This window comes from Oncorhynchus gorbuscha, linkage group LG06 (assembly GCF_021184085.1).
Source record: "Oncorhynchus gorbuscha isolate QuinsamMale2020 ecotype Even-year linkage group LG06, OgorEven_v1.0, whole genome shotgun sequence".
Taxonomy (NCBI): domain Eukaryota; kingdom Metazoa; phylum Chordata; class Actinopteri; order Salmoniformes; family Salmonidae; genus Oncorhynchus; species Oncorhynchus gorbuscha.
Genome location: NC_060178.1, coordinates 99,245,504 through 99,270,090, shown reverse-complemented (window position 1 = coordinate 99,270,090; position 24,587 = coordinate 99,245,504). Strand labels below are relative to the sequence as shown.

The window sequence follows — 24,587 nt, the reverse complement described above, 5'->3', positions numbered from 1 at the left end:
GCCCCCAGCGCTGACTGGAAGGAGCTGCCATGGGCCAGGATGTCATCGAGGTATACAAGACACTGCTGTCGGGGGATGGCATCCAGCACGCTGTCCATCAAACGCTCAAAAGTAGCTGGAGCGTTGCACAGGCCGAAGCACAGGACCTTGAACTGCCAGTGTCCTCTGTTAGTGGAGAATGCAGTTTTGGCTCCTGCCTCTGGGGAGAGGGGCACCTGCCAATAGCCACTGCGGAGGTCTAGTGAGGAACCCCCTAACCAGGTCCAGCGACACTACGTTCTGAATGTGCTCTCACAACTCATTGCACAGTGCCTGTCTTCAAGTTATTCTGTGTTTTTCCATCACGTGAAAGGCCCATGGTCCTGAAACTGTTAACAATGTCTCAAGTCAGCTATGTTGCATAACACATATACCCACACAAGCCAACAGCAAATAATATTCCATCACATATGATATGGTAAGGGCTATAGTGTATAACACAGAACCTCACAATCACCCTTTTTACACCCCTGTGGGGTGTAACCACACCATCCGATATACTAGGTTGCTGATGAACCCAGGAACTTTAAACCTTTATTTTGTGAATACATGAAGTGATGCACGTCCCTTTGTTGATTAACATATATGTAAACTGGAGTTTTTGATTCCCCCTTTTGACACCCACAATCATTATCCTTTATTTCAGCGGTCCCAACATAGTAATATGTTAATAGCATTTCATGAAAATAATAAAAAGTTTATTATTCTTTTTTTTAACAGAAAAACAGAAAAAAAATCAACAAATTATATATTATTTTCGACTCCCCCTTTTGATACCCACAAGGGTGTTACTTACCAAAAATAGAATAAAACTTAATTGTTTATTGACATGTTAGATATAGGATACAACATTGGTCATGGAAAACAGCGTAAAGTAGAGCAAAGCATTATTATAAACCATCTGGTCCTCTCAGCTACTCCTATCCTGTACCAGGTGGGCTCCTTGCCACCCAGGGACTCTAAACCTTCACATAAGAGAGGAGAAGTTATATCGTTCACGTTATGTATTTAAGAAGTTATCATTCCACGACCTCACCCACAGCAAACCAGGGGTCATCCTCAGTCAGCCCCATCTTTCTCCGGAAGTTAGATTCTGTATCTGCATCTCCTTCAGGAGCATCAAGCAAGGGCATCATACCTGAAGCCTGTACCACATCTGTAACAGACTTCTTCAAACAAGGTATGATGCAAGCAACAAACACATCAATAATAAAAATACAAGAATTAGGGTCAGAAATCCAGTAACCACCAGTGATGCATACTCACCAAGCCACACCCCCATCCAAGACATCCAGCCAGACTCCTCCACCCCAGCCACGCCCTTAATTTCTGCCGAAAGCTCGTCCAACCCAACCAATGCTTTTGATATGCTCCCATCTGGGATATTATTAGGTATAAATGTACAACATTATTCACCAACATTTTTGCAAACCCCTCCCTGACTGGCCAGGATCAAATCTAAAGTCAATCTATTCTGCCTGGCGGTCCTTGTAGTAGCCTCCAATTGCTCAGCCATACCAGTAAGGGCAGAGCAGGTATAGTTAACAAAACGTTGTTGATTATAGTATATTTATCCATGAGGACTGTTTGGCATCCACAATAGCGGGGCCAAGAATTGGTAGTAGATGCCATAAACCATCATTCTTGTTTAGGGCCTGGAATTCCTGAGGAACACCTACTGGCACACATAGTAGGTTGAAATGTATATTATCTGTTTCCTCAGACCAAGGTGCATCACGCTTGATTTAATTTTAAAAGGTCAGGTAAGGACAAATTCTTATTTACAATGATGGCCTATACCAGCCGAATTCGGACAATTGTGCACCACCCTATGAGACTCCCAATCCCAGCTGGTTGTGACACAGCTGGTTGTGATTTGAACCAGTTTCTCACTAGTCACGGCTCTAGCACTGAGATGCAGCGTCTTGCCCCACTTGGGAGCCCCAAGTGTGACGGCACTTCAACTTTCAAAGCTCTTGAAATTTTCCTGACTGACCTTGACTCGAAGTTGACTGTGATTTCTCTTTGCTTATTTGAGCTGTTCTTGCCATAATATGGATTTGGTCTTTTACCAAATAGGGCCATTTCTATATACAATCCCTACCTTGTCACAACACAACTGATTTGCTCAAACACATTAAGGGAAGAAACTTCACAAAAGAATTTATGGTGCATTTCAGGTGACTACCTATTTCTGAAACTATCCGCCGCCATTGTCGCAACCCCTATTACCAGCCTGATCAAACTCTCTTTCATATCGTCTGAGATCCCCAAGGATTGGAAAGCTGCCGCAGTCATCCCCCTCTTCAAAGGGGGAGACACCCTGGACCCAAACTGTTACAGACCTATATCCATCCTGCCCTGCCTATCTAAGGTCTTCAAAAGCCAAGTCAACAAACAGATCACTGACCATCTCAAATCCCACCGTACATTCTCCGCTGTGCAATCTGGTTTCTGAGCCGGTCACGGGTGCACCTCAGCCACGCTCAAGGTACTAAACGATATCATAACCGCCATCGATAAAAGACAGTACTGTGCAGCCGTCTTCATCGACCTAGCCAAGGCTTTCGACTCTGTCAATCGCCATATTCTTATCGGCAGACTCAGTAGCCTCGGTTTTTCTGATGACTGCCTTGCCTGGTTCACCAACTACTTTGCAGACAGAGTTCAGTGTGTCAAATCGGAGGGCATGTTGTCCGGTCCTCTGGCAGTCTCTATGGGGGTGCCACAGGGTTCAATTCTCGGGCCGACTCTTTTCTCTGTATATATCAATGATGTTGCTCTTGCTGTGGGCAATTCCCTGATCCACCTCTACGCAGACGAGACACCATTCTGTATACTTCTGGCCCTTCCTTGGACACTGTGCTATCTAACCTCCAAACAAGCTTCAATGCCATACAACACTCCTTCCGTGGCCTCCAACTGCTCTTAATCGCTAGTAAAACCAAATGCATGCTATTCAACCGTTTGCTGCCTGCACCTGCACGTCCGACTAGCATCACCACCCTGGATGGTTCCGACCTTGAATATGTGGACACCTATAAGTACCTAGGTGTCTGGCTAGACTGTAAACTCTCCTTCCAGACTCATATCAAACATCTCCAATCTAAAATCAAATCTAGTCGGCTTTCTATTTCGCAACAAAGCCTCCTTCACTCACGCCGCCAAACTTACCCTAGTAAAACTGACTATCCTACCGATCCTATACTTCGGCGATGTCATCTACAAAATAGCTTCCAATACTCTACTCAGCAAACTGGATGCAGTTTATCACAGTGCCATCCATTTTGTTACTAAAGCACCTTATACCACCCACCACTGCGACCTGTATGCTCTAGTCGGCTGGCCCTCGCTACATATTCGTCGCCAGACCCACTGGCTCCAGGTCATCTACAAGTCCATGCTAGGTAAAGCTCCGCCTTATCTGAGTTTACTGGTCACGATGGCAACACCCACCCATAGCACGCGCTCCAGCAGGTGTATCTCACTGATCATCCCTAAAGCCAACACCTCATTTGGCCACCTTTCCTTTCAGTTCTCTGCTGCCTGTGACTGGAACGAATTGCAAAAATCGTTGAAGTTGGAGTCTTATCTCCCTCACCAACTTTAAACATCTGCTATCTGAGCAGCTAACCGATCGCTGCAGCTGTACATAGTCCATCGGTAAATAGCCCACCCAATTTACCTACCTCATCCCCATACTGTTTTTATTTACTTTTCTGCTCTTTTGCACACCAGTATCTCTACCTGCACATGACCATCTGATCATTTATCACTCGTTAATCTGCTAAATTGTAATTATTTGCCTACCTCATGCCTTTTGCACACAATGTATATACACTTTCTTTTTCTGTGTTATTGACTTGTTTACTCCATGTGTAACTTTGTCTGCTCACACTGCTATGCTTTATCTTGACCAGGTCACAGTTGTAAATGAGAACTTGTTCTCAACTAGCCTACCTGGTTAAATAAAGGTGAAATAAATATTTTTTTTAAATGAAGCTGGTTGAGAATGCCAAGTGTGCGCGCAAAGCTGTCATGAAGGCTATTTGAAGGATCTCAAATATATTTTAATTTGTTTAACACTTTGTTACGACATGTGTGTTACTTCATTGTTTTGATGTCTTCACTATTATTCTACAATGTAGAAAATAATAAAAATAAAGACCCTAGAATGAGCAGGTGTTCTAAACTTTTGACCGGTAGTGTATGTTGGAGCAAGAATTGTCTTGATACATTTGGAAACTGTTCAGACTTCACTGTAATCAAATACATTTAACATTTCATGTTTCTTTAAAAAAAAATGTTAAACTGACATGAGAAAATTAACTACAGGGAACATTTTTATTCTTCAGCATGAATGTAAAGAGAAAAGCAGGGGAAGGGTCCAAAATATGAAAAATCCAGACAAAAGCAGTAGCTTGAAATGGTGGCAGAAATAAGTTGTTCAGTCCTTCCTGAGTGGGACTGTTTCTTCTTTGATGCCCTCCTTGGTGACGATGCAGATCCTGAGTGCATCTCCGGTGTACACGTCTCGCTCAGCAGCAGAGATGAAGACATCTTTGACCAGCTGCACAGCCTTCTCCTGGTTCAGGGGCAGGTGCTGCACACCCTCCATATTCTTGAATCCAATCTAATTGTAAATTAAGAATAAAAGACAGACTAAGGGGCAATACAGAAACAAAGAGGTGGTTTGTCCCGAACCAAAGATATCTTGGTCACTAGAATGTCTAGGTTTTCCCTGCCACTGCTAAATTCTGCATACACATTTGGCATACAAACATTCAAGCCATATTGTGCTGTCAAATTGGACAGAGGTGCTTTGGGGGGGGAACAAAGCCCTCAAAAGCTATTAGCAATGCTCAACTTATACCACTTTTTGGTTTCTTTACCTGATTGTCAAGCAGAGGTTGCAGCATGGCACTCGCTGAGCCACCAGCTTTGTATGTGTCTCTCTGATAGGATCCCACAGGGTCAAAACTGTAAACAGCTCCTTTACCTGAAAAGCAAAAACAAACCAGCTCACTTTAGAGTCATAAATAGTGGACTAGACTTAACACATGCAGTGAATACCTTACACATATGGAACCAAGCATCTGATAATAGTAATAGCAGCAATAGAGCAGGAGTCATACCCTCCTCATCCAAGCCACCGATGATGTTGTAAACGTAGTAGGGGAAGAATCTTCTACCGTACAGGATTGTTGACAGCATGGCTGCGATGGCTCCACTTGTCATGCTCTTGTTGTTTGAATGCTTGTACATCTAAAAATACATTCTCCCATCAGATATTGGCTGATGTTAGAAAATTATACATTTACAAACGTTAAGTTATTGTGTACGCCATAACTTTCAGCTCAACTAACAAATGATCTCACCTTCAATCTTGCATCAATGATTTTGGTCAGAGTCAAGCAATCCCCATGGAATCCACTGCAGCCTATGACAGTCGTATTTGTTCTGTGAGAAATTAAACATGTATTAGTCACAGTATCGTAACTTACTGGTGAAATATTTAACATGTAATTTATTATGATGTTCACAAGCATAGACAGGCAGCCCAATTATGATTTCTCCACGACTAATTGTTTTTGTGTTCAGCTCAGAAAAAGATCTGTGATTGATCGGATTGGTCAAATGATCAATTAGTGAAAAAAATAGCAGAATTTAGCTGCCTGTCTAAACACAGCAATAGTGAGGCAGTAAATGGGGTTGAACCACACCATCTGGCAATTTTCCTTCGGTCATCCTTGGAAATACAGTTGTGTGCACTTGACTTACAACTTGTAACATTTTGGAGAGTCACGACTGTGGATTGAATAGCCTTCACTCAAACGGGTGTCTGAGGCCACAATGGCGAAGTCTTCACCTGCAACGGCAAGCACAGTCCTGGAAACAAAAAAAGTTAAGTGTCAGTTGACATGATGCCCTAACAAACAAGTTGACGTTAGTTTTGGCAAAACCTTAACTCAACTACCAGATAATTAACTTTAGCTACTGTAGCTAACTGAAATCGAAACCAGATAAACATGTATTGTTGGTCACGTAGTTAGCTAACGTTACTTAACTACGAACATCTATTGATTAAGTGTTAGCGATTTGCACAATGACATATTACTAGTCAGACGCTATCTCCAGTCAGTGTCTATTCCTGCTGAAAACAATTATGTACAGCATTAGCTAGGTAACGTTACTGTAGCTTGCTATCATTTGGGCTACCAAAACGATTGTTAGTTGGATATTGACGCTTACCCTCCGTTGAAGGAATATGGAGAGAATCGGTGCTCTACTGGTCCAGTATAGTGATACTCCTTCATTTTCCCATTATCTCCACAAACTTGTGTAAACATTATGGCAGTTTGCAAGAAAACCCGAACTCTTCAAATTGCTGAGACAAATGGGAAATCTCGCTGTATCACTGCAATATGGCGGACGGAAATGCATCATCATCATCATCATCATCATCATCAACAACCGACAAAACAAGAAAAGTTGTCTTTCCTACCACCCAGTGGCTGGAGTCATGGAGGGAGTTCGAAAAAGCGGTGAGGGAGGAGCGCTTTCAAATCGAACAGTAATCTGTGCAGCTCAACAATGTTACCAGCAAATCAGCAGAAACAATGTCCAGAAACCATTTTAAAACATATTTTCATTGGGAAAGCAGATAAAGCATTTTTTAAATAAAAAAACATCAGCATATGAAAATACAGAACCCTACGTAATTACGTCACTTTTGTCTTGTGCCGACTTCGCTGCTTGGGCTGGGGTGTATTCATCACGTCTTACATCGGAAACCGTTAAGAACAAAACGGAAGCTAACGGTAACGAAACGGCGAGGGACCGACCTGAATTTGTCCAATAGAATCTCGTTTTCATTGCTAAACTTTTTCCTTTCGGAGTAAACGTTTTGCAACAGAATAAACGTAATGAATACAGTTGTGTCTCTTTCAGTGTGTCTTCGTCCGCAGAGATGAGGGTAAAGCCATTTAGGTTAACATTTTGTAACAAATTTGCGATTCACTTTGAGCTTGGCCTTTGGTGTTGCTACCGGTATCTACGTTTTTCGTAGATGTATACACTAGCTTTTTATTGCTGTATAACTATAACGTATCAATCTACCAAGCTAGCTCGCCTTTACCTTAGCTAGCTAGGTAAGTTAACGTAAACTCGTACATCGCCTTGGTCCGTACAATTTCCCTTAATTTAGCGCCCCCAAAACGTAATACTTCCAGATCAACTGTAATGTCAATACCATTGTAAAGCACAATTTCTCCCCTTTCCAACATAATCAATTACATGACGTAAACGTTGCCCGTTTCTGCATAATTCAAGCAGGCAAATAGCCCCGTCGGGTCTTTTTTTTTAATGGCGGGTGGGTAAGAGATGTTGAGTGGGAAAATTGCTTTTTTAAAACTCGATCTGTCCAACTTATCGCCTCTCAAATGTAAATAAAACACTATAAATAGTTTATATAATGTGTCATTACATACCTATTTAAAGGTTTGTGTCGAATTTGAATCAGGGTTTTAGGGCGGTGCTAAAGTGATTTTAGAAGTAAACAGAGGCTTTGAGAATGATGATTGCATGCAATGAAAATTTAAAAAATGACTAGGTATCCCCCTTACCCCCTTCACTGTTCATTTCTTGTTTTTAAAGGATGATAGAAATGTTACACCTGGTGGAGAGAGATTGTAAGACCGAAAAAGTAGCTTTATGCGTGCTGTACGTTACGACATGACACGTCAAGATGTAACGGATGGTCAGTTTCTTTCAACTTTTCTCTAATACTATAGAGTCCTTTCCATGTCGATCAACGCTTGAATAGAAACCTAGTTCACACCCCCGATTTTGACGTCAACACAGTCGCTAAAGTCCCATTAGTTTTCTTTGTAGCCTTGTTTAAATGTTGCGGTTTACCTTACCCTGGGGACAAGACAAGGAGTTTGGGCTATTCCTCGCTTTGGGACACTACATCGGGAGTCTGTGTATTCAGCCTGATCTCAGACAAGACGTAACATAATAAATGTAAATCTGGAACACTCATTTGTATTATATGTTACTTTTGGTATGTGTCATGTTTTGTCTTATATTGTCTTGTCATTTTGCTTTTCCTTCTGTTCGTTTTCCCCCTGCTGGTCTTTTTAGGTTCGTTCCCTTTTTTCTCTCTCCCTCCCTCTCTCTCTTCTCTCTATCGTTCCGTTCCTGCTCCCAGCTGTTCCTATTCCCCTAATCAATCATTTAGTCTTTCCACTCCTGTTCCCTATCTTTTCCCCTGATTAGAGTCCCTATTTCTCCCCTTGTTTTCCGTTTCTGTCCTGTCGGATCCTTGTATATTGTTCACCGTGCTGTGTCTTTGTATCGCCCTGTCGTGTCGTGTTTCCCTCAGATGCTGCGTGGTGAGCAGGTGTCTGAGTCTGCTACGGTCAAGTGCCTTCCCGAGGCAACCTACAGTTTATGATCGAGTCTCCAGTCTGTTCTCGTCATTACGAGTGGAATTGTTTGTTATGCTTTATTTACCGCTCCGATTTGTCTAGGAGTATTGCATATTTCCTTTTCTGGATTAAAGACTCTGTTTTCGCCAAGTCGCTTTTGGGTCCTCATTCACCTGCATAACAGAAGGATCCGACCAAAGAATGGACCCAGCGACTACAGACGCTCGTAACACTGCCGTCGAGATCCAAGGAGCCATGCTCGGCAGACACGAGCAGGAATTGTCTGCTGCTCGTCATGCCGTGGAGAACCTGGCCGCTCAGGTTTCCGACCTCTCTGGACAGTTCCAGAGTCTTCGTCTCGTGCCACCTGTTACTTCCTGGTCTGCCGAGCCTCCGGAACCTAGGGTTAATAACCCACCTTGTTACTCCGGGCAGCCCACGGAGTGCCGCTCCTTTCTCACCCAGTGTGATATTGTGTTTTCTCTCCAACCCAACACATACTCTAGAGAGAGCTCGGGTTGCTTACGTCATATCACTCCTTACTGGCCGGGCTCGAGAGTGGGGCACAGCTATCTGGGAGGCAAGGGCTGATTGTTCTAACAATTACCAGAACTTTAAAGAGGAGATGATTCGGGTTTTTGACCGTTCAGTTTTTGGTAGGGAGGCTTCTAGGGCCCTGGCTTCCCTATGCCAAGGTGATCGATCCATAACGGATTACTCTATAGAGTTTCGCACTCTTGCTGCCTCTAGTGACTGGAACGAGCCGGCGCTGCTCGCTCGTTTTCTGGAGGGACTCCACGCAGTGGTTAAAGATGAGATTCTCTCCCGGGAGGTTCCTTCCAGTGTGGACTCTTTGATTGCTCTCGCCATCCGCATAGAACGACGGGTAGATCTTCGTCACCAAGCTCGTGGAAGAGAGCTCGCGTCAACGGTGTTTCCCTGCTCCGCATCGCAACCATCTCCCTCCTCTGGCTCAGAGACTGAGCCCATGCAGCTGGGAGGTATTCGCATCTCGACTAAGGAGAGGGAACGGAGGATCACCAACCGCCTGTGCCTCTATTGCGGACTTGCTGGACATTTTGTCAATTCATGTCCAGTAAAGCCAGAGCTCATCAGTAAGCGGAGGGCTACTGGTGAGCGCTACTACTCAGGTCTCTCCATCTAGATCCTGTACTACTATGTCGGTCCATCTACGCTGGACCGGTTCGGGTGCTACATGCAGTGCCTTGATAGACTCTGGGGCTGAGGGTTGTTTCATGGACGAAGCATGGGCTCGGAAACATGACATTCCTTTCAGACAGTTAGACAAGCCTACGCCCATGTTCGCCTTAGATGGTAGTCATCTTCCCAGTATCAGATTTGAGACACTACCTTTAACCCTCACAGTATCTGGTAACCACAGTGAGACTATTTCTTTTTAGATTTTTCGTTCACCTTTTACACCTGTTGTTTTGGGTCATCCCTGGCTAGTATGTCATAATCCTTCTATTAATTGGTCTAGTAATTCTATCCTATCCTGGAACGTTTCTTGTCATGTGAAGTGTTTAATGTCTGCCATCCCTCCCGTTTCTTCTGTCCCCACTTCTCAGGAGGAACCTGGCGATTTGACAGGAGTGCCGGAGGAATATCATGATCTGCGCACGGTCTTCAGTCGGTCCCGAGCCAACTCCCTTCCTCCTCACCGGTCGTATGATTGTAGTATTGATCTCCTTCCGGGGACCACTCCTCCTCGGGCTAGACTATACTCTCTGTCGGCTCCCGAACGTAAGGCTCTCGAGGATTATTTGTCTGTGTCTCTTGACGCCGGTACCATAGTGCCTTCTTCCTCTCCGGCCGGGGCGGGTTTTTTTTTTGTTAAGAAAAAGGACGGTACTCTGCGCCCCTGCGTGGATTATCGAGGGCTGAATGACATAACGGTTAAGAATCGTTATCCGCTTCCCCTTATGTCATCAGCCTTCGAGATTCTGCAGGGAGCCAGGTGCTTTACTAAGTTGGACCTTCGTAACGCTTACCATCTCGTGCGCATCAGAGAGGGGGACGAGTGGAAAACGGCGTTTAACACTCCGTTAGGGCATTTTGAGTACCGGGTTCTGCCGTTTGGTCTCGCCAATGCGCCAGCTGTTTTTCAGGCATTAGTTAATGATGTTCTGAGAGACATGCTGAACATCTTTGTTTTTGTCTACCTTGACGATATCCTGATTTTTTTCACCGTCACTCGAGATTCATGTTCAGCACGTTCGACGTGTTCTCCAGCGCCTTTTAGAGAATTGTCTCTACGTGAAGGCTGAGAAGTGCTCTTTCATGTCTCCTCCGTTACTTTTCTCGGTTCCGTTATTTCCGCTGAAGGCATTCAGATGGATTCCGCTAAGGTCCAAGCTGTCAGTGATTGGCCCGTTCCAAGGTCACGTGTCGAGTTGTAGCGCTTTCTAGGTTTCGCTAATTTCTATCGGCGTTTCATTCGTAATTTCGGTCAAGTTGCTGCCCCTCTCACAGCTCTTACTTCTGTCAAGACGTGTTTTAAGTGGTCCGGTTCCGCCCAGGAGCTTTTGATCTTCTAAAAGAACGTTTTACGTCCGCTCCTATCCTCGTTACTCCTGACGTCACTAGACAATTCATTGTCGAGGTTGACGCTTCAGAGGTAGGCGTGGGAGCCATTCTATCCCAGCGCTTCCAGTCTGACGATAAGGTTCATCCTTGCGCTTATTTTTCTCATCGCCTGTCGCCATCTGAACGCAACTATGATGTGGGTAACCGCGAACTGCTCGCCATCCGCTTGGCCCTAGGCGAATGGCGACAGTGGTTGGAGGGGGCGACCGTTCCTTTTGTCTTTTGGACAGACCATAAGAACCTTGAGTACATCCGTTCTGCCAAACGACTTAATGCTCGTCAAGCTCGTTGGGCGTTGTTTTTCGCTCGTTTCGAGTTTGTGATTTCTTACCGTCCGGGTAGCAAGAACACCAAGCCTGATGCCTTATCCCATCTTTTTAGTTCTTCTGTGGCTTCTACTGATCCCGAGGGGATTCTTCCTTATGGGCGTGTTGTCGGGTTGACAGTCTGGGAATTGAAAGACAGGTTAAGCAAGCACTCACGCACACTGCGTCGCCGCGCGCTTGTCCTAGTAACCTTCTTTTCGTTCCTGTTTCTACTCGTCTGGCTGTTCTTCAGTGGGCTCACTCTGCCAAGTTAGCTGGTCATCCCGGCGTTCGAGGCACTCTTGCTTCTATTCGCCAGCGCTTTTGGTGGCCGACTCAGGAGCGTGACACGCGCCGTTTCGTGGCTGCTTGTTCGGACTGCGCGCAGACTAAGTCAGGTAACTCTCCTCCTGCCGGTCGTCTCAGACCGCTTCCCATTCCTTCTCGACCATGGTCTCACATCGCCCTAGACTTCATTACCGGTCTGCCTTTGTCTGCGGGGAAGACTGTGATTCTTACGGTTGTCGATAGGTTCTCTAAGGCGGCACATTTCATTCCCCTCGCTAAACTTCCTTCCGCTAAGGAGACGGCACAAATCATCATCGAGAATGTGTTCAGAATTCATGGCCTCCCGTTAGACGCCGTTTCTGACAGAGGCCCGCAATTCACGTCACAGTTTTGGAGGGAGTCTGTCGTTTGATTGGTGCGTCCGTCAGTCTCTCTTCCGGGTTTCATCCCCAGTCTAACGGTCAAGCAGAGAGGGCCAATCAGACGATTGGTCGCATACTACGCAGCCTTTCTTTCAGAAACCCTGCGTCTTGGGCAGAACAGCTCCCTGGGCAGAATACGCTCACAACTCGCTTCCTTCGTCTGCTACCGGGTTATCTCCGTTTCAGAGTAGTCTGGGTTACCAGCCTCCTCTGTTCTCATCCCAGCTTGCCGAGTCCAGCGTTCCCTCCGCTCAAGCGTTTGTCCAACGTTGTGAGCGCACCTGGAGGAGGGTGAGGTCTGCACTTTGCCGTTACAGGGCACAGACTGTGAGAGCCGCCAATAAACGTAGGATTAAGAGTCCAAGGTATTGTTGCGGCCAGAGAGTGTGGCTTTCCACTCGCAACCTTCCTCTTACGACAGCTTCTCGTAAGTTGACTCCGCGGTTCATTGGTCCGTTCCGTGTCTCCCAGGTCGTCAATCCTGTCGCTGTGCGACTGCTTCTTCCGCGACATCTTCGTCGCGTCCATCCTGTCTTCCATGTCTCCTGTGTCAAGCCCTTTCTTCGCACCCCCGTTCGTCTTCCCTCCCCCTCCCGTCCTTGTCGAGAGCGCACCTATTTACAAGGTACGTAGGATCATGGACATGTGTTCTCGGGGACGGGGTCACCAATACTTAGTGGATTGGGAGGGTTACGGTCCTGAGGAGAGGAGTTGGGTTCCGTCTCGGGACGTGCTGGACCGTTCACTGATTGATGATTTCCTCCGTTGCCGCCAGGATTCCTCCTCGAGTGCGCCAGGAGGCGCTCGGTGAGTGGGGGGGTACTGTCATGTTTTGTCTTATATTGTCTTGTCATTTTGCTTTTCCTTCTGTTCGTTTTCCCCCTGCTGGTCTTTTTAGGTTCGTTCCCTTTTTTCTCTCTCCCTCCCTCTCTCTCTCTCTCTCTATCGTTCCGTTCCTGCTCCCAGCTGTTCCTATTCCCCTAATCAATCATTTAGTCTTTCCACTCCTGTTCCCTATCTTTTCCCCTGATTAGAGTCCCTATTTCTCCCCTTGTTTTCCGTTTCTGTCCTGTCGGATCCTTGTATATTGTTCACCGTGCTGTGTCTTTGTATCGCCCTGTCGTGTCGTGTTTCCCTCAGATGCTGCGTGGTGAGCAGGTGTCTGAGTCTGCTACGGTCAAGTGCCTTCCCGAGGCAACCTACAGTTTATGATCGAGTCTCCAGTCTGTTCTCGTCATTACGAGTGGAATTGTTTGTTATGCTTTATTTACCGCTCCGATTTGTCTAGGAGTATTGCATATTTCCTTTTCTGGATTAAAGACTCTGTTTTCGCCAAGTCGCTTTTGGGTCCTCATTCACCTGCATAACAGTATGTATGGTTCAGTGCTTAATTTGGTAATTGGGAGATGCCGGAACAAAAAGTGAGAGGGGGATGATCTGGAGAGCTCTGCAGTACCAGGGGTGCAATTACTTACTTTTTCTCACCTTCATAATAATATCATTGCATTTGCTTTGTGGCATAGATCAGTAGAGGCACTTACAGTCGCACACATGGGGAACATTTTAGTAGCCTAAGGGTCAGGGAAAATGTGGCTTTTCTTAATGGATTTAATGCAATTCTCTGTCATTTTACATGACTGGAGACTTTGGCAGATTATTTTTTTAATACTGTAAATGAAATGACAGGCTCCTTTGACACTGACAAATTGAAAATCTCAGATCAATGAAAACGACCATGTGTGTGGAGACATATGTTGTAGGCTACAAAATGAGGAGGAAATTATAGTCCTACAAATGCTTTACAGTTTCAGACTCACCCAATGATGTGCAGCTCACTCACCGGTGATGGCCGACGCTCTCGTGCCAAAAGCCTATATCTCTCGTTTTACTTTGTAAAACAATATTTGGAAGTTGATCAAATATTTTGTTAGCCTACAGCAGACAGATTAGTGTTCTTTTTTTCAGATTCAGCCATTTGCTTTACAAACTGTGTTTTCCCTTGATTGTAATTTGAAATATTCCTTAAATCCTGTTTTATCTGCATGCTGTTTGTTCAATGACAGATTTGCCATGCATTCCTGACTTTAGCCTATTCCTTGTTATTGGGCTACAATCTACAGCTAGGCTAAGAGAGAGACCAGCTTCTCTCTCACCACAGCGATGGCCATGCGTTGGCTACAATGTTGCGCAAATGTTTTAACGAAGAGGCAACTCGAATTAACTTTGATAGGTGCTGGATCCTGTTCCAATTAAGCACGGGTATGGTTACATATGACAGAAGGTTACTTAAGGCAAAAAACGAAAGGATGGTGGTTGGTAGTGGTGGTCATAAATGTGAACATCTAGCAACCCAAAGGTTGCGTGTTCGTTCAAACCTCATCACAGACAACTTTATAGCATTTTTGCTAATTAGCGACTTTAACTACTTCTTAGCTACTTTGCAATGACTTAAAACATTTATGTGGAAACTGTTAAAAGTAGTCCTGTGCATAGAGTTGTATAGTTCGTTTAACTTTGCAATCATTGTTATTTATTTTGTTACTACCGTGGAATTACCCAGTTATTAATATCCCGTCTGGAACATAAGTGTTTGACAATTGTAGACAACCTGAGAGGACCATTTCCAGAATCAAACACTGTCATGTTCCAGACGGTGTATTTAGAAATTCAGTCTGGTCCCCAGGCAACTAGCTAGCTATCATCACTAAGAGTCCGTTTGCTGTTGAGTGACTGCTTAAGTTAGCTGTTAGCTAATAATAATACACAGGGGGGTGTAGAGACTGTCACCGCTTTTTGAGTCATCACCGCTCAACGTGATTGATTTATGGGATCAATATCATGCAAAATGTATTCGCAAATGTAAGATACCAATCCACAAATGTAAATCACTTTCCACAAATGTAAATCACCAATCCAAAATGGCGCGATGGGTAACGATGCTTCGATGGTGTCTTGTCGATGTGTGCAGAGTGTCCCTGGTTCAATGCCAGGTTGGGGCGAGGAGAGTGACGGATGCAAAAGTTTGATCCCATATCCTCCACCGAGGTAAAGACAGTTTCAGGTTGGATATTCGCCTGTAGTTTTCCTTACGTCCACCAACAGCAGTTAGGGACCGTCAACATAGTGACAAATCACATTTTTTGAATTTCAATAGCTCTTTAACCATTACTCCAAACATTTTCAAAACTGGTTGGAGCTAACCCAATGGCATGAGAGCTGGTGAGGTTGGCTGCAGTGGGTTTGCTGGTCAATACATATACTGAACATGTAACCACAGTAAAGGTGGCCAGTAAATCAATTAATAAAAATATAATATTGACGAATTAAACATTAGACCTTTTCCAAAATGTCAACAGACACTTAACTTCAATTAAGTATGAAACATTTCACCGTGTTAACTTCCTCTTTATCCCTGGTTGATGTACATGTCAGAGCCTCTTCAGTGTGGATGGGGTATAGCATACATTTTCAACAACAAAGACTACACTTCCAGTTTGTGTTCTTTACTCTGTTGAACTCTTTTGTCTTCATTCCTAGGCACAGCACATGGAACCTCAGTTGGCATGCAAAACATTCAATCAAAACAAAACAGGACAATAAAAGTAGCATATAAGATCCAACCCTATCACAGAGTGAATAAATGTACGGCCGTGGCCAAATGTTTTGAGAATGACACAAATATTAATTTTCACAAAGTCTGCTGCCTCAGTTTGTATGATGGCAATTTGCATATACTCCAGAATGTTATGAAGAGTGATCAGATATTCATTAGGCCCTAATCTATGGATACAGGCAAGGATATTGCTGCCAGTAAGATTGCACCGAAATCAACCATTTATCGAATCATCAAGAACTTCAAGGAGAGCTGTTCAATTGTTGTGTAGAAGGCTTCAGGGCACCCAAGAAAGTCCAGCAAGTGCCAGGACCGTCTCCTAATGTTGATTCAGCTGTGGGATCGGGGCACCACCAGTACAGAGCTTGCTCAGGAATGGCAGCAGGAAGGTGTGAGTGTATCTGCACGCACAGTGAGGCAAAGACTTTTGGATGATGGCCTGGTGTCAAGAAGGGCAGCAAAGAAACCACTTCTCTCCAGGAAAAACATCAGGGACAGACTGATATTCTGCAAAAGGTACAGGGATTGGACTGCTGAGGACCGGCGGACTGTCATTTTCTCTGAATCCCCTTTCTGATTGTTTGGGTCATCCGGAAAAAAGCTTGTCCGGAGAAGACAAGGTGTGTGTTACCATCAGTCCTGTGTCACGCCAACAGTAAAGCATCCTGAGACCATTCATGTGTGGGGTTGCTTCTCAGCCAAGGGTGTGTGGCCTCACTCACAATTTTGCCTAAGAACACAGCCATGAATAAATAATGGTACCAACACATCCTTCGAGAGCAACTTCTCTCAACCATCCAGGAACAGTTTGGTGACGAACAATGTCTTTTCCAGCATGATGGAGCACCTTGCCATAAGGCAAAAGTAAGTGGCTCGGGGAACAAAAATCAATATTTTGGGTCCATGGCCAGGAAACTCCCCAGACCTTAATCCCATTGAGAAAGTGTGGTCAATCCTCAAGAGCCTGGTGGACAAACAAAACCCACAAATTCTGACAAACTCCAAGCATTGATTATGCAAGAATGGGCTGCCATCAGTCAGGATGTGGCCCAGAAGTTCATTTGACAGCATGCCAGGGCGGATTGCGTCTTGAAAAAGAAGGGTCAACACTGCAAATATCGACTCTTTGCATCAACTTCATGTAATCGTTAATAAAAGCCTTTGGCACTTATGAAATGCTTGTAATTATACTTCAGTATTCCATAGTAACATCTGACAAAAATATCTAAAGACACTGAAGCAGCAAACGTTGTGGAAATTAATATTTGTGTCATTCTCAAAAAGTTTGGCCACGACTGTAGAGTGTTTGTAGACTTTAAGAAATAAATTTCAAGTGACAGTTTCAGCAGTACGTGCTTAAAGAAAGTCATATCACAAAGATCCCAGATGACAGTGCCCACCAACTCTATGACAATAACAAATTGTAAGCACCAAAGTGTGTTTGTCAAAATAATATCTGAAAATGTCAGTTGTTGAACATAATACTTCTATTTGCAATAGCAATTTATGATACAGTGCCTTGCGAAAGTATTCGGCCTCCTTGAACTTTGCGACCTTTTGCCACATTTCCCGCTTCAAACATAAAGATATAAAACTGTATTTTTTTTGTGAAGAATCAACAACAAGTGGGACACAATCATGAAGTGGAACGACATTTATTGGATATTTCAAACTTTTTTAACAAATCAAAAACTGAAAAATTTGGCGTGCAAAATGATTCAGCCCCTTTACTTTCAGTGCAGCAAACTCTCTCCAGAAGTTCAGTGAGGATCTCTGAATGATCCAATGTTGACCTAAATGACTACTGATGATAAATACAATCCACCTGTGTGTAATCAAGTCTCCCTATAAATGCACCTGCACTGTGATAGTCTTAGAGGTCCGTTAAAAGCGCAGAGACCATCATGAAGAACAAGGAACACACCAGGCAGGTCCGAGATACTGTTGTGAAGAAGTTTAAAGCCGGATTTGGATACAAAAAGATTTCCCAAGCTTTAAACATCCCAAGGAGCACTGTGCAAGCGATAATATTGAAATGGAAGGAGTATCAGACCACTGCAAATCTACCAAGACCTGGCCGTCCCTCTAAACTTTCAGCTCATACGAGGAGAAGACTGATCAGAGATGCAGCCAAGAGGCCCATGATCACTCTGGATGAACTGCAGAGATCTACAGCTAAGGTGGGAGACTCTGTCCATAGGACAACAATCAGTCGTATATTGCACAAATCTGGCCTTTATGGAAGAGTGGCAAGAAGAAAGCCATTTCTTAAAGATATCCATAAAAAGTGTTTTTAAAGTTTGCCACAAGCCACCTGGGAGACACACCAAACATGTGGAAGAAGGTGCTCCGGTCAGATGAAACCAAAATTGAACTTTTTGGCAACAATGCAAAACGTTATGTTTGGCGTAAAAGCAACACAGCTCATCACCCTGAACACACCATCCCCACTGTCAAACATGGTGGTGGCAGCATCATGGTTTGGGCCTGCTTTTCTTCAGCAGGGACAGGGAAGATGGTTAAAATTGATGGGAAGATGGAGGGAGCCAAATACAGGACCATTCTGGAAGAAAACCTGATGGAGTCTGCAAAAGACCTGAGACTGGGACGGAGATTTGTCTTCCAACAAGACAATGATCTAAAACATAAAGCAAAATCTACAATGGAATGGTTCAAAAATAAACATATCCAGGTGTTAGAATGGCCAAGTCAAAGTCCAGACCTGAATCCAATCGAGAATCTGTGGAAAGAACTGAAAACTGCTGTTCACAAATGCTCTCCATCCAACCTCACTGAGCTCGAGCTGTTTTGCAAGGAGGAATGGGAAAAAAATTCAGTCTATCGATGTGCAAAACTGATAGAGACATACCCCAAGCGACTTACAGCTGTAATCGCAGCAAAAGGTGGCGCTACAAAGTATTAACTTAAGGGGACTGAATAATTTTGCACGCCCAATTTTTCCGTTTTTGATTTGTTAAAAAAGTTTGAAATGTCCAATAAATGTCGTTCCACTTCATGATTGTGTCCCACTTGTTGATTCTTCACAAAAAATACAGTTTTATATATTTATGTTTGAAGCCTGAAATGTGGCAAAAGGTCGCAAAGTTCAAGGGGGCTGAATACTTTCGCAAGGCACTGTATATGCAGTTGAGAAATATTCCATGTACCAACACTACATGTAGGACGGACATAAGACATTCCAACATACAGTATTTTTTAAATTTTACCTTTATTCAACCAGGTAAGCCAGTTGAGAACAAGTTCTAATTTACAACTGTTACCTGGCCAAGATAAAGCAAAGCAGTGTGACACAAACAACAACACAGAGTTACACATGGAATAAACAAATGTACAGTCAAGAACACAACACAAAAGTCTATATACAGTGTGTGCAAATTAAGTAAGATTAGGGAGGTAAGGAAATAAAATAAATAGGCCGTTGTGGCGAAATAATTACAATTTCGCAAATAAACACTGGAGTGAGATGTGCAGAAGATGAATGTGCAAGTAGACATACTGTGGTGCAAAGGGGGGGAAAATATATATATAAATAAAATAATTAACAATATGGGGATGAGGTAGTTGGATGTGCTATTTACAGATGGGCTACGTACAGGTGCAATGATCTGTAAGCTGCTCTGACAGCTGATGCTTAAAAATAGTGAGGGAGACATGAGTCTCCAGCTTCAGAGATTTTTGCAATTCGTTCCAGTCATTGGCAGCAGAGAACTGGAAGAAAAGGCAGCAAAAGGAGGATTTGGCTTTGGGGGTGATCAGTGAAATATACCCCTGCTGGAGCGCATGCTATGGGTGGGTGCTGCTATAGTGACCAGTGAGCTGAGATAAGGTGGGGCTTTACCTAGCAAGGACGTATAAATGACCTGGAGCCAGTGGGTTTGGCGTGACGAATATGAAGCGAAGGCCAGCCAACGACAGCATACAGGTCGCAGTGGTGGGTAGTATACGGGGCTTTGTTGACAAAATAGATGGCACTGTGATAGACTGCATCCAATTTGCTGAGTAGAGTGTTGGAGGCTATTTTGTAAATGACATCGCCAAAATCAAAGATTGTCAATTTTACGAGGGTATGTTTGGCAGCATAAGTGAAGGATGCCTTCTTGCGAAATAGGAATATGATTCCACATTTAATTTTGGATTGGAGATGTTTAATCTGGAAGGAGAGTTTACAGTCTAATCAGACACCTAGGTATTTGAGGTTGTCCACATATTCTAAGTCAGAACCGTCCAGAGTAGTGATGCTACGCGGTTATAGATCATTTGTAGCCAGCAATAGGGGACTGATTGCTTCCTACAAGAGCACAAAACGTGTGCATTGCTAGACATTTTTGAAAAGCCCGTTTTTTTGTTGTTGTATTTTGAGACAGGCTTGAATAAGTAGCCAATAGACAGAGGGTAGCATAATTTGTCTGATTCTCTGTAATAATGGTATGGGGAAAATAATGCATTTTATTTTGTAAAGTGTGTTCTCTTATCAAACAACACAACATTTTCAGTCACCTCCTTGTCTGAAGGACAAGTGGATAAACTGGTTGTCAAGCCCTGCATGTTGTCAAGTCCTGCAAGTCTCATGGAATGTAGGCCTACATTGAGCACCACACATTGGCTGCTACTGTAGGCTGAATGATAGAACAGCTATTTCCATGTTAAAATGTTATGGGATGCATTTTCTCCATTATTTTTTATGGTAGGCCACTCTGTTAGCCACTCTGGTAGGTCTACATTATGATCAAATAGCCTCAGTAGCCTACTTGGCCACTGTTAAAACTAACATAAAGCGGATACAGCCTCAGTGTTCAGCGCTGGACGTTGCACAGAATTTTCACAACTGTGAATTTTGCGCTCAGCAGACCTGACATTTCCTCAGTGTCTAATTGTTTTTGAGGGAACATTGGCTTTAGGCCCATTCGTTGCAGACCTGTTTGAACGCAAAGTTACGCTAACTCCTTATTCATGATGTACAATACACAGTGAGGCAACATTATTAACTCACCTAGCTGACTTGCTGAACTATACGGAACAAAAATATAAACGCAACATGTAAAGTGATGGTCCCATGTTTCATGAGCTGAAATAAAAGAAAGCATACATTTTCCAAATGCACAAAAATCAGTAATGTCCAACAGAGCTGTTGCCAGAGAATTTTATTAATTTCTCTATCGTCATTTTAGAATCCAACATGCCTCACAACTGCAGGCCACGTGTAACCACGCCAGCTCAGGACCTCCACATCTGGCTTCTTCATCTGCGGGATTGTCTGTGGAGGGGGAAGGGGGGTGATGGAGTATTTTTTTTCATCTTTTTGTGTGTTTTTGTTGTTGTTGTATTGTACTCCCTTTTTCTCCCCAATAATTGATTTCCAATTGCAATCCAATTATGATCTTGTCTCAAAGCTGCAACTCCCTAGTGAGGCAAAGGTTGAGTCACGCGTCCTCCAAAACATGATGCTGGGTCAATTGGGGGTGACCCGGACTATGCTGCACCGCCCTATGGAGGTCATGGCCAGTTGTAACACAGCCTGGGAACGAGCCCCGGTCTGTAGTGACGCCTTATTAAGCACTGCAATGCAGTGCCTTAGACCGCTGCGCCACTCGGGAGGCTGCTCATTCTGATTAGCTGGGCCTGGCTTCCAAGTGGGTGGGTCTATGCACACCCATGGCTGCACCCCTGCCCATTCATGTGAAATCCATAGATTAGGGCCTAATGAATTTGTTTAAGTCTTCTATGAACTGTAACTCAGTAAAATCTTTGAAATTGTTGTGTTTATATTGTTGTTCAGGATATTTGTAATTTGTGTTTGACAGCATATCACTGTGCGGAAAGCAGCTGATGGCCGTGTTGTTTTATCCAAGTTCCAGAAGTACCAATTGTATCATTGCCCCTTCTGCCAGCTCTCCATTTTCAAGCCCCGAGACTATGCCAGTGTGTCGGCACACATTGAGTCTCACAGATTGAAGGCTGTGCTGCATAGAGGTAATCTCATCCATTAATTATGCTAGTTTAGCACATGATACCATGCTTTTTATCAACTGGGGAACTTTGGGTCCTGGATGCTGATTCTTTTTTTCCCCCCATTTCAGAGTTCACAATATTCATGTGCCATTTGGAGTGCATAGAGCAGCAAAGCATTTTCACAGCCCATACTGCCCCAAGATCTATGTAAATAGGAGTGATTTTACCAAACACATTCTACAATGTGAGTCAGTATATGGGCGAGACCCAGGTGCAACTGCGAGAGGCCCAGATGTAACCAGTGCAACTGCGAGAGGCCCAGATTTAACAAATGCAACTGCGAGAGGCCCAGATGTAACCCGTGCAGATGTAACCCGTGCAACTGCGAGAGGCCCAGATGTAACCTGTGCAGCTGCGAGAGACCCAGATGTAACCAGTGCAGATGTAACCAGTGCAACTGCGAGAGACCCAGGTTCAGCGTGTCCAGCTATGAGACCTGCAAGCAAGAGGAAAATCAAATGTCGTAACTGCAGTTTATGGCTTAACAAAAATGATGAAGAAACATCAATTAAGGAAGCATACATCTGCTGAGAAGTACATTACAGCTCACTCCAATCTCAAAAAACAGTGCTTTGACCAGGACAATTGGGTGTTTGCAAAGGATCAACACATTTTACCTGTCTCTCCTTCTGGTGAGCAGCAATACATAATATATACACTGAGTGTACCACCATTATGAACACCTTCCTAATATTGAGTTGCACACCCCCCTTTTCCCTCAGCCTCAATTTGTCGGGGCATTGACTCCACAAGGTGTCGAAAGCGTTCCACAGGGATGCTGGCCCATGTTGACTCCAATGTTTCCTACAGTTGTGTCAAGTTGGCTGGATGTCCTTTGGGTGGTGGACCATTCTTGATGCACACGGGAAACTGTTAAGCGTGATAAATCCAGCAGCGTTGCAGTTCTTGAGACACAAACCGGTGCGCCTGGCACGTACTACCATACCCTGTTCAAAGGCACTTAAATATTTTATCTTGCCCATTCACCCTCTGAATGGCCCACATACACAATCCATGTCTCAATTGTGTCAAGGATTAAAAATCCTTCTTTAACCTGCCTCCTCCCCTTCATCTACACTGATTGAAGTGGATTTAACAAGTGACATCAATAAGGGATCATAGATATCACCTGATCAGTATGTCATGGAAAGAGCAGTTCCTAATGTTTTGTAAAATCAGTGTATATGATGATGATGATAATAAAATATATAGTATATTCCATTTACATATTTCAATACCTCACTCATGTTTCAGTACCAGCAGTGGAGGGAGAGATGGGAAGGATGTGCCTATTCTACACTGAGGATACCCACTGGGCACAGACGTCCACGTTGATTCAACATAATTTCATTGAAATGACATGACATGCAAACAATGTTGATTCAACCTGTTTGTGCCCAGTGGGTAGACGCATCTTCCATGTCTCCCCTGCTCCTGGTGGGCAGCAATATACACTTACCTCATTCTTCTCCACCTTGTTGTGTTATAGATGAAGGATCAGCAAGGTCTCCAGAGCCTGGAAACTGATCTTCAGGGGTCTGACTTCAAACTTAAAACTGGTGAGTTTCATTCCACTTTGTATCTTATGCTCTTTTTGAGAGATTCAATGGGAGTTTATGAGAATAAAATAATTGTTCAGTTAAGCAAGACAAAAAAAGTATGATTTATGTCCACAAAATATTGTTTATGAAAAGGCGTCTCACTCCCCTGTAAAAACATTTCAACTTGATGTAGGATAAAAGCATAATGTTTTGATGCTCAGAATAAGCATATGTGTTTCTTAGAACCATGCATCTCTCACCTGGGGAAAAGCAGTCACTTGTGGCTTAAAGTTTTATGTCAATTGATACATTATTCAAATGTTTTTTCCTTTAGATGAACCATTTGAGCCTAATTAGCGGATGCGGCGTGAAAGATGCTGTGTGGCGTTTAATGAGGCGCACAATTTCCAACACGCTGGCAAAAAAACATGAATTGAAGAGGAGTAAATAGAAAAATCCCTCTTGCATCCCTTTCTACTGAGGGAGGTTTTGATTGGTAAGGATTTCTCATATTTACAAATGTCTCAACGCGACACATAGCTTCCTGCAGTGCAATTACCATGGCATTTTACAGTATTCCGTTCTCCCTGTTGCAACTGCCTTTTCACATCTTTGCAACCACTTGTGCTCTTGTTCATTAGCTGTTGTCCGAAGAATCCGTTAACATATAGAGCGTCTGAAAGCGATGTGGAGTCGGCCATGAAAAAGTGGTTGCAGCTGGCAGCATACCGGGAAGGAGTGTGGTGGCCCCTGTGCCATGATGGACTTGGGAAATGGGTGGATTTAAGTGATAATGCCCAAGAAGCCGTGGTGTGTAGATTATATATATGTCAAGGGCCAGCAAACCGTGCCAATATAACCTCCAACAGCTTGGAGGGCATTATCACTTTTATACAACGGTTACCGACCTATTCAAATAATGATTGACTTATTTTCATTAAAAACGTTATTTTTGATGAATTGATTCATACTATTTCCTTCCTTCCATAAGATATAGTCCCAACACAAATCTAAGGTGCTTTTTTCCAGCCAAGCCAACTGGTTGTTAGTTCTATGCCATGCTATCTAAGCTAAATGGCTATACTAGACAAAATAAAGAGATAACTATGCTCTGACGAAGACACAACCCCTTTTTGTTCCCTTGCATGAATTAAGTAAGGGAACAGTGAAAAAGACAGTGATGTGTAAGTTAGAAGTTAATATATTAATGCATAATTCTTATAGCCTATATATTAGTGTCCAGTGCCTTCAGAAAGTATTCAGACCCCTTGAATTATTCCACATTTTGTTGTTAAAACCTGAAATCAAAA

The 24,587-nt window shown here is 43.7% G+C and overlaps 1 protein-coding gene and 1 long non-coding RNA gene across 2 annotated transcripts; one reads left to right on the top strand and one right to left on the bottom strand.

Moving 5' to 3' along the window:
• Positions 1 to 4,282: 4,282 nt before the first annotated feature.
• Positions 4,283 to 6,490, bottom strand: LOC124037326 (proteasome subunit beta type-1-B). Its single transcript, XM_046352039.1, has 6 exons — positions 6,292 to 6,490; positions 5,821 to 5,928; positions 5,418 to 5,499; positions 5,175 to 5,304; positions 4,932 to 5,038; positions 4,283 to 4,672 (listed from the first exon to the last, which is right to left on the bottom strand). Exons 1-6 carry the CDS (start codon positions 6,387 to 6,389, stop codon positions 4,487 to 4,489), a joined length of 711 nt encoding a protein of 236 aa, XP_046207995.1. The 5' UTR covers positions 6,390 to 6,490; the 3' UTR covers positions 4,283 to 4,486.
• Positions 6,491 to 21,383: 14,893 nt separating this feature from the next.
• LOC124037325 lies at positions 21,384 to 24,433 on the top strand. Its single transcript, XR_006839158.1, has 5 exons — positions 21,384 to 21,697; positions 21,805 to 22,368; positions 23,226 to 23,295; positions 23,612 to 23,773; positions 23,919 to 24,433. It is a non-coding gene; the product is annotated as an uncharacterized LOC124037325 (long non-coding RNA).
• Positions 24,434 to 24,587: the final 154 nt, after the last annotated feature.

Bases quoted from the DNA above. Each gene is read 5' to 3' on its own strand.
- LOC124037326 (XM_046352039.1), bottom strand. From the start codon at position 6,389: ATGTTTACACAAGTTTGTGGAGATAATGGGAAAATGAAGGAGTATCAC. The intron at 5,929-6,291 runs GTAAGCGTCAAT...TTTTGTTTCCAG, and splicing joins CCATATTCCTTCAACGGAGG to GACTGTGCTTGCCGTTGCAG. The intron at 5,039-5,174 runs GTATGACTCCTG...TTTGCTTTTCAG, and splicing joins CGGTGGCTTGGATGAGGAGG to GTAAAGGAGCTGTTTACAGT.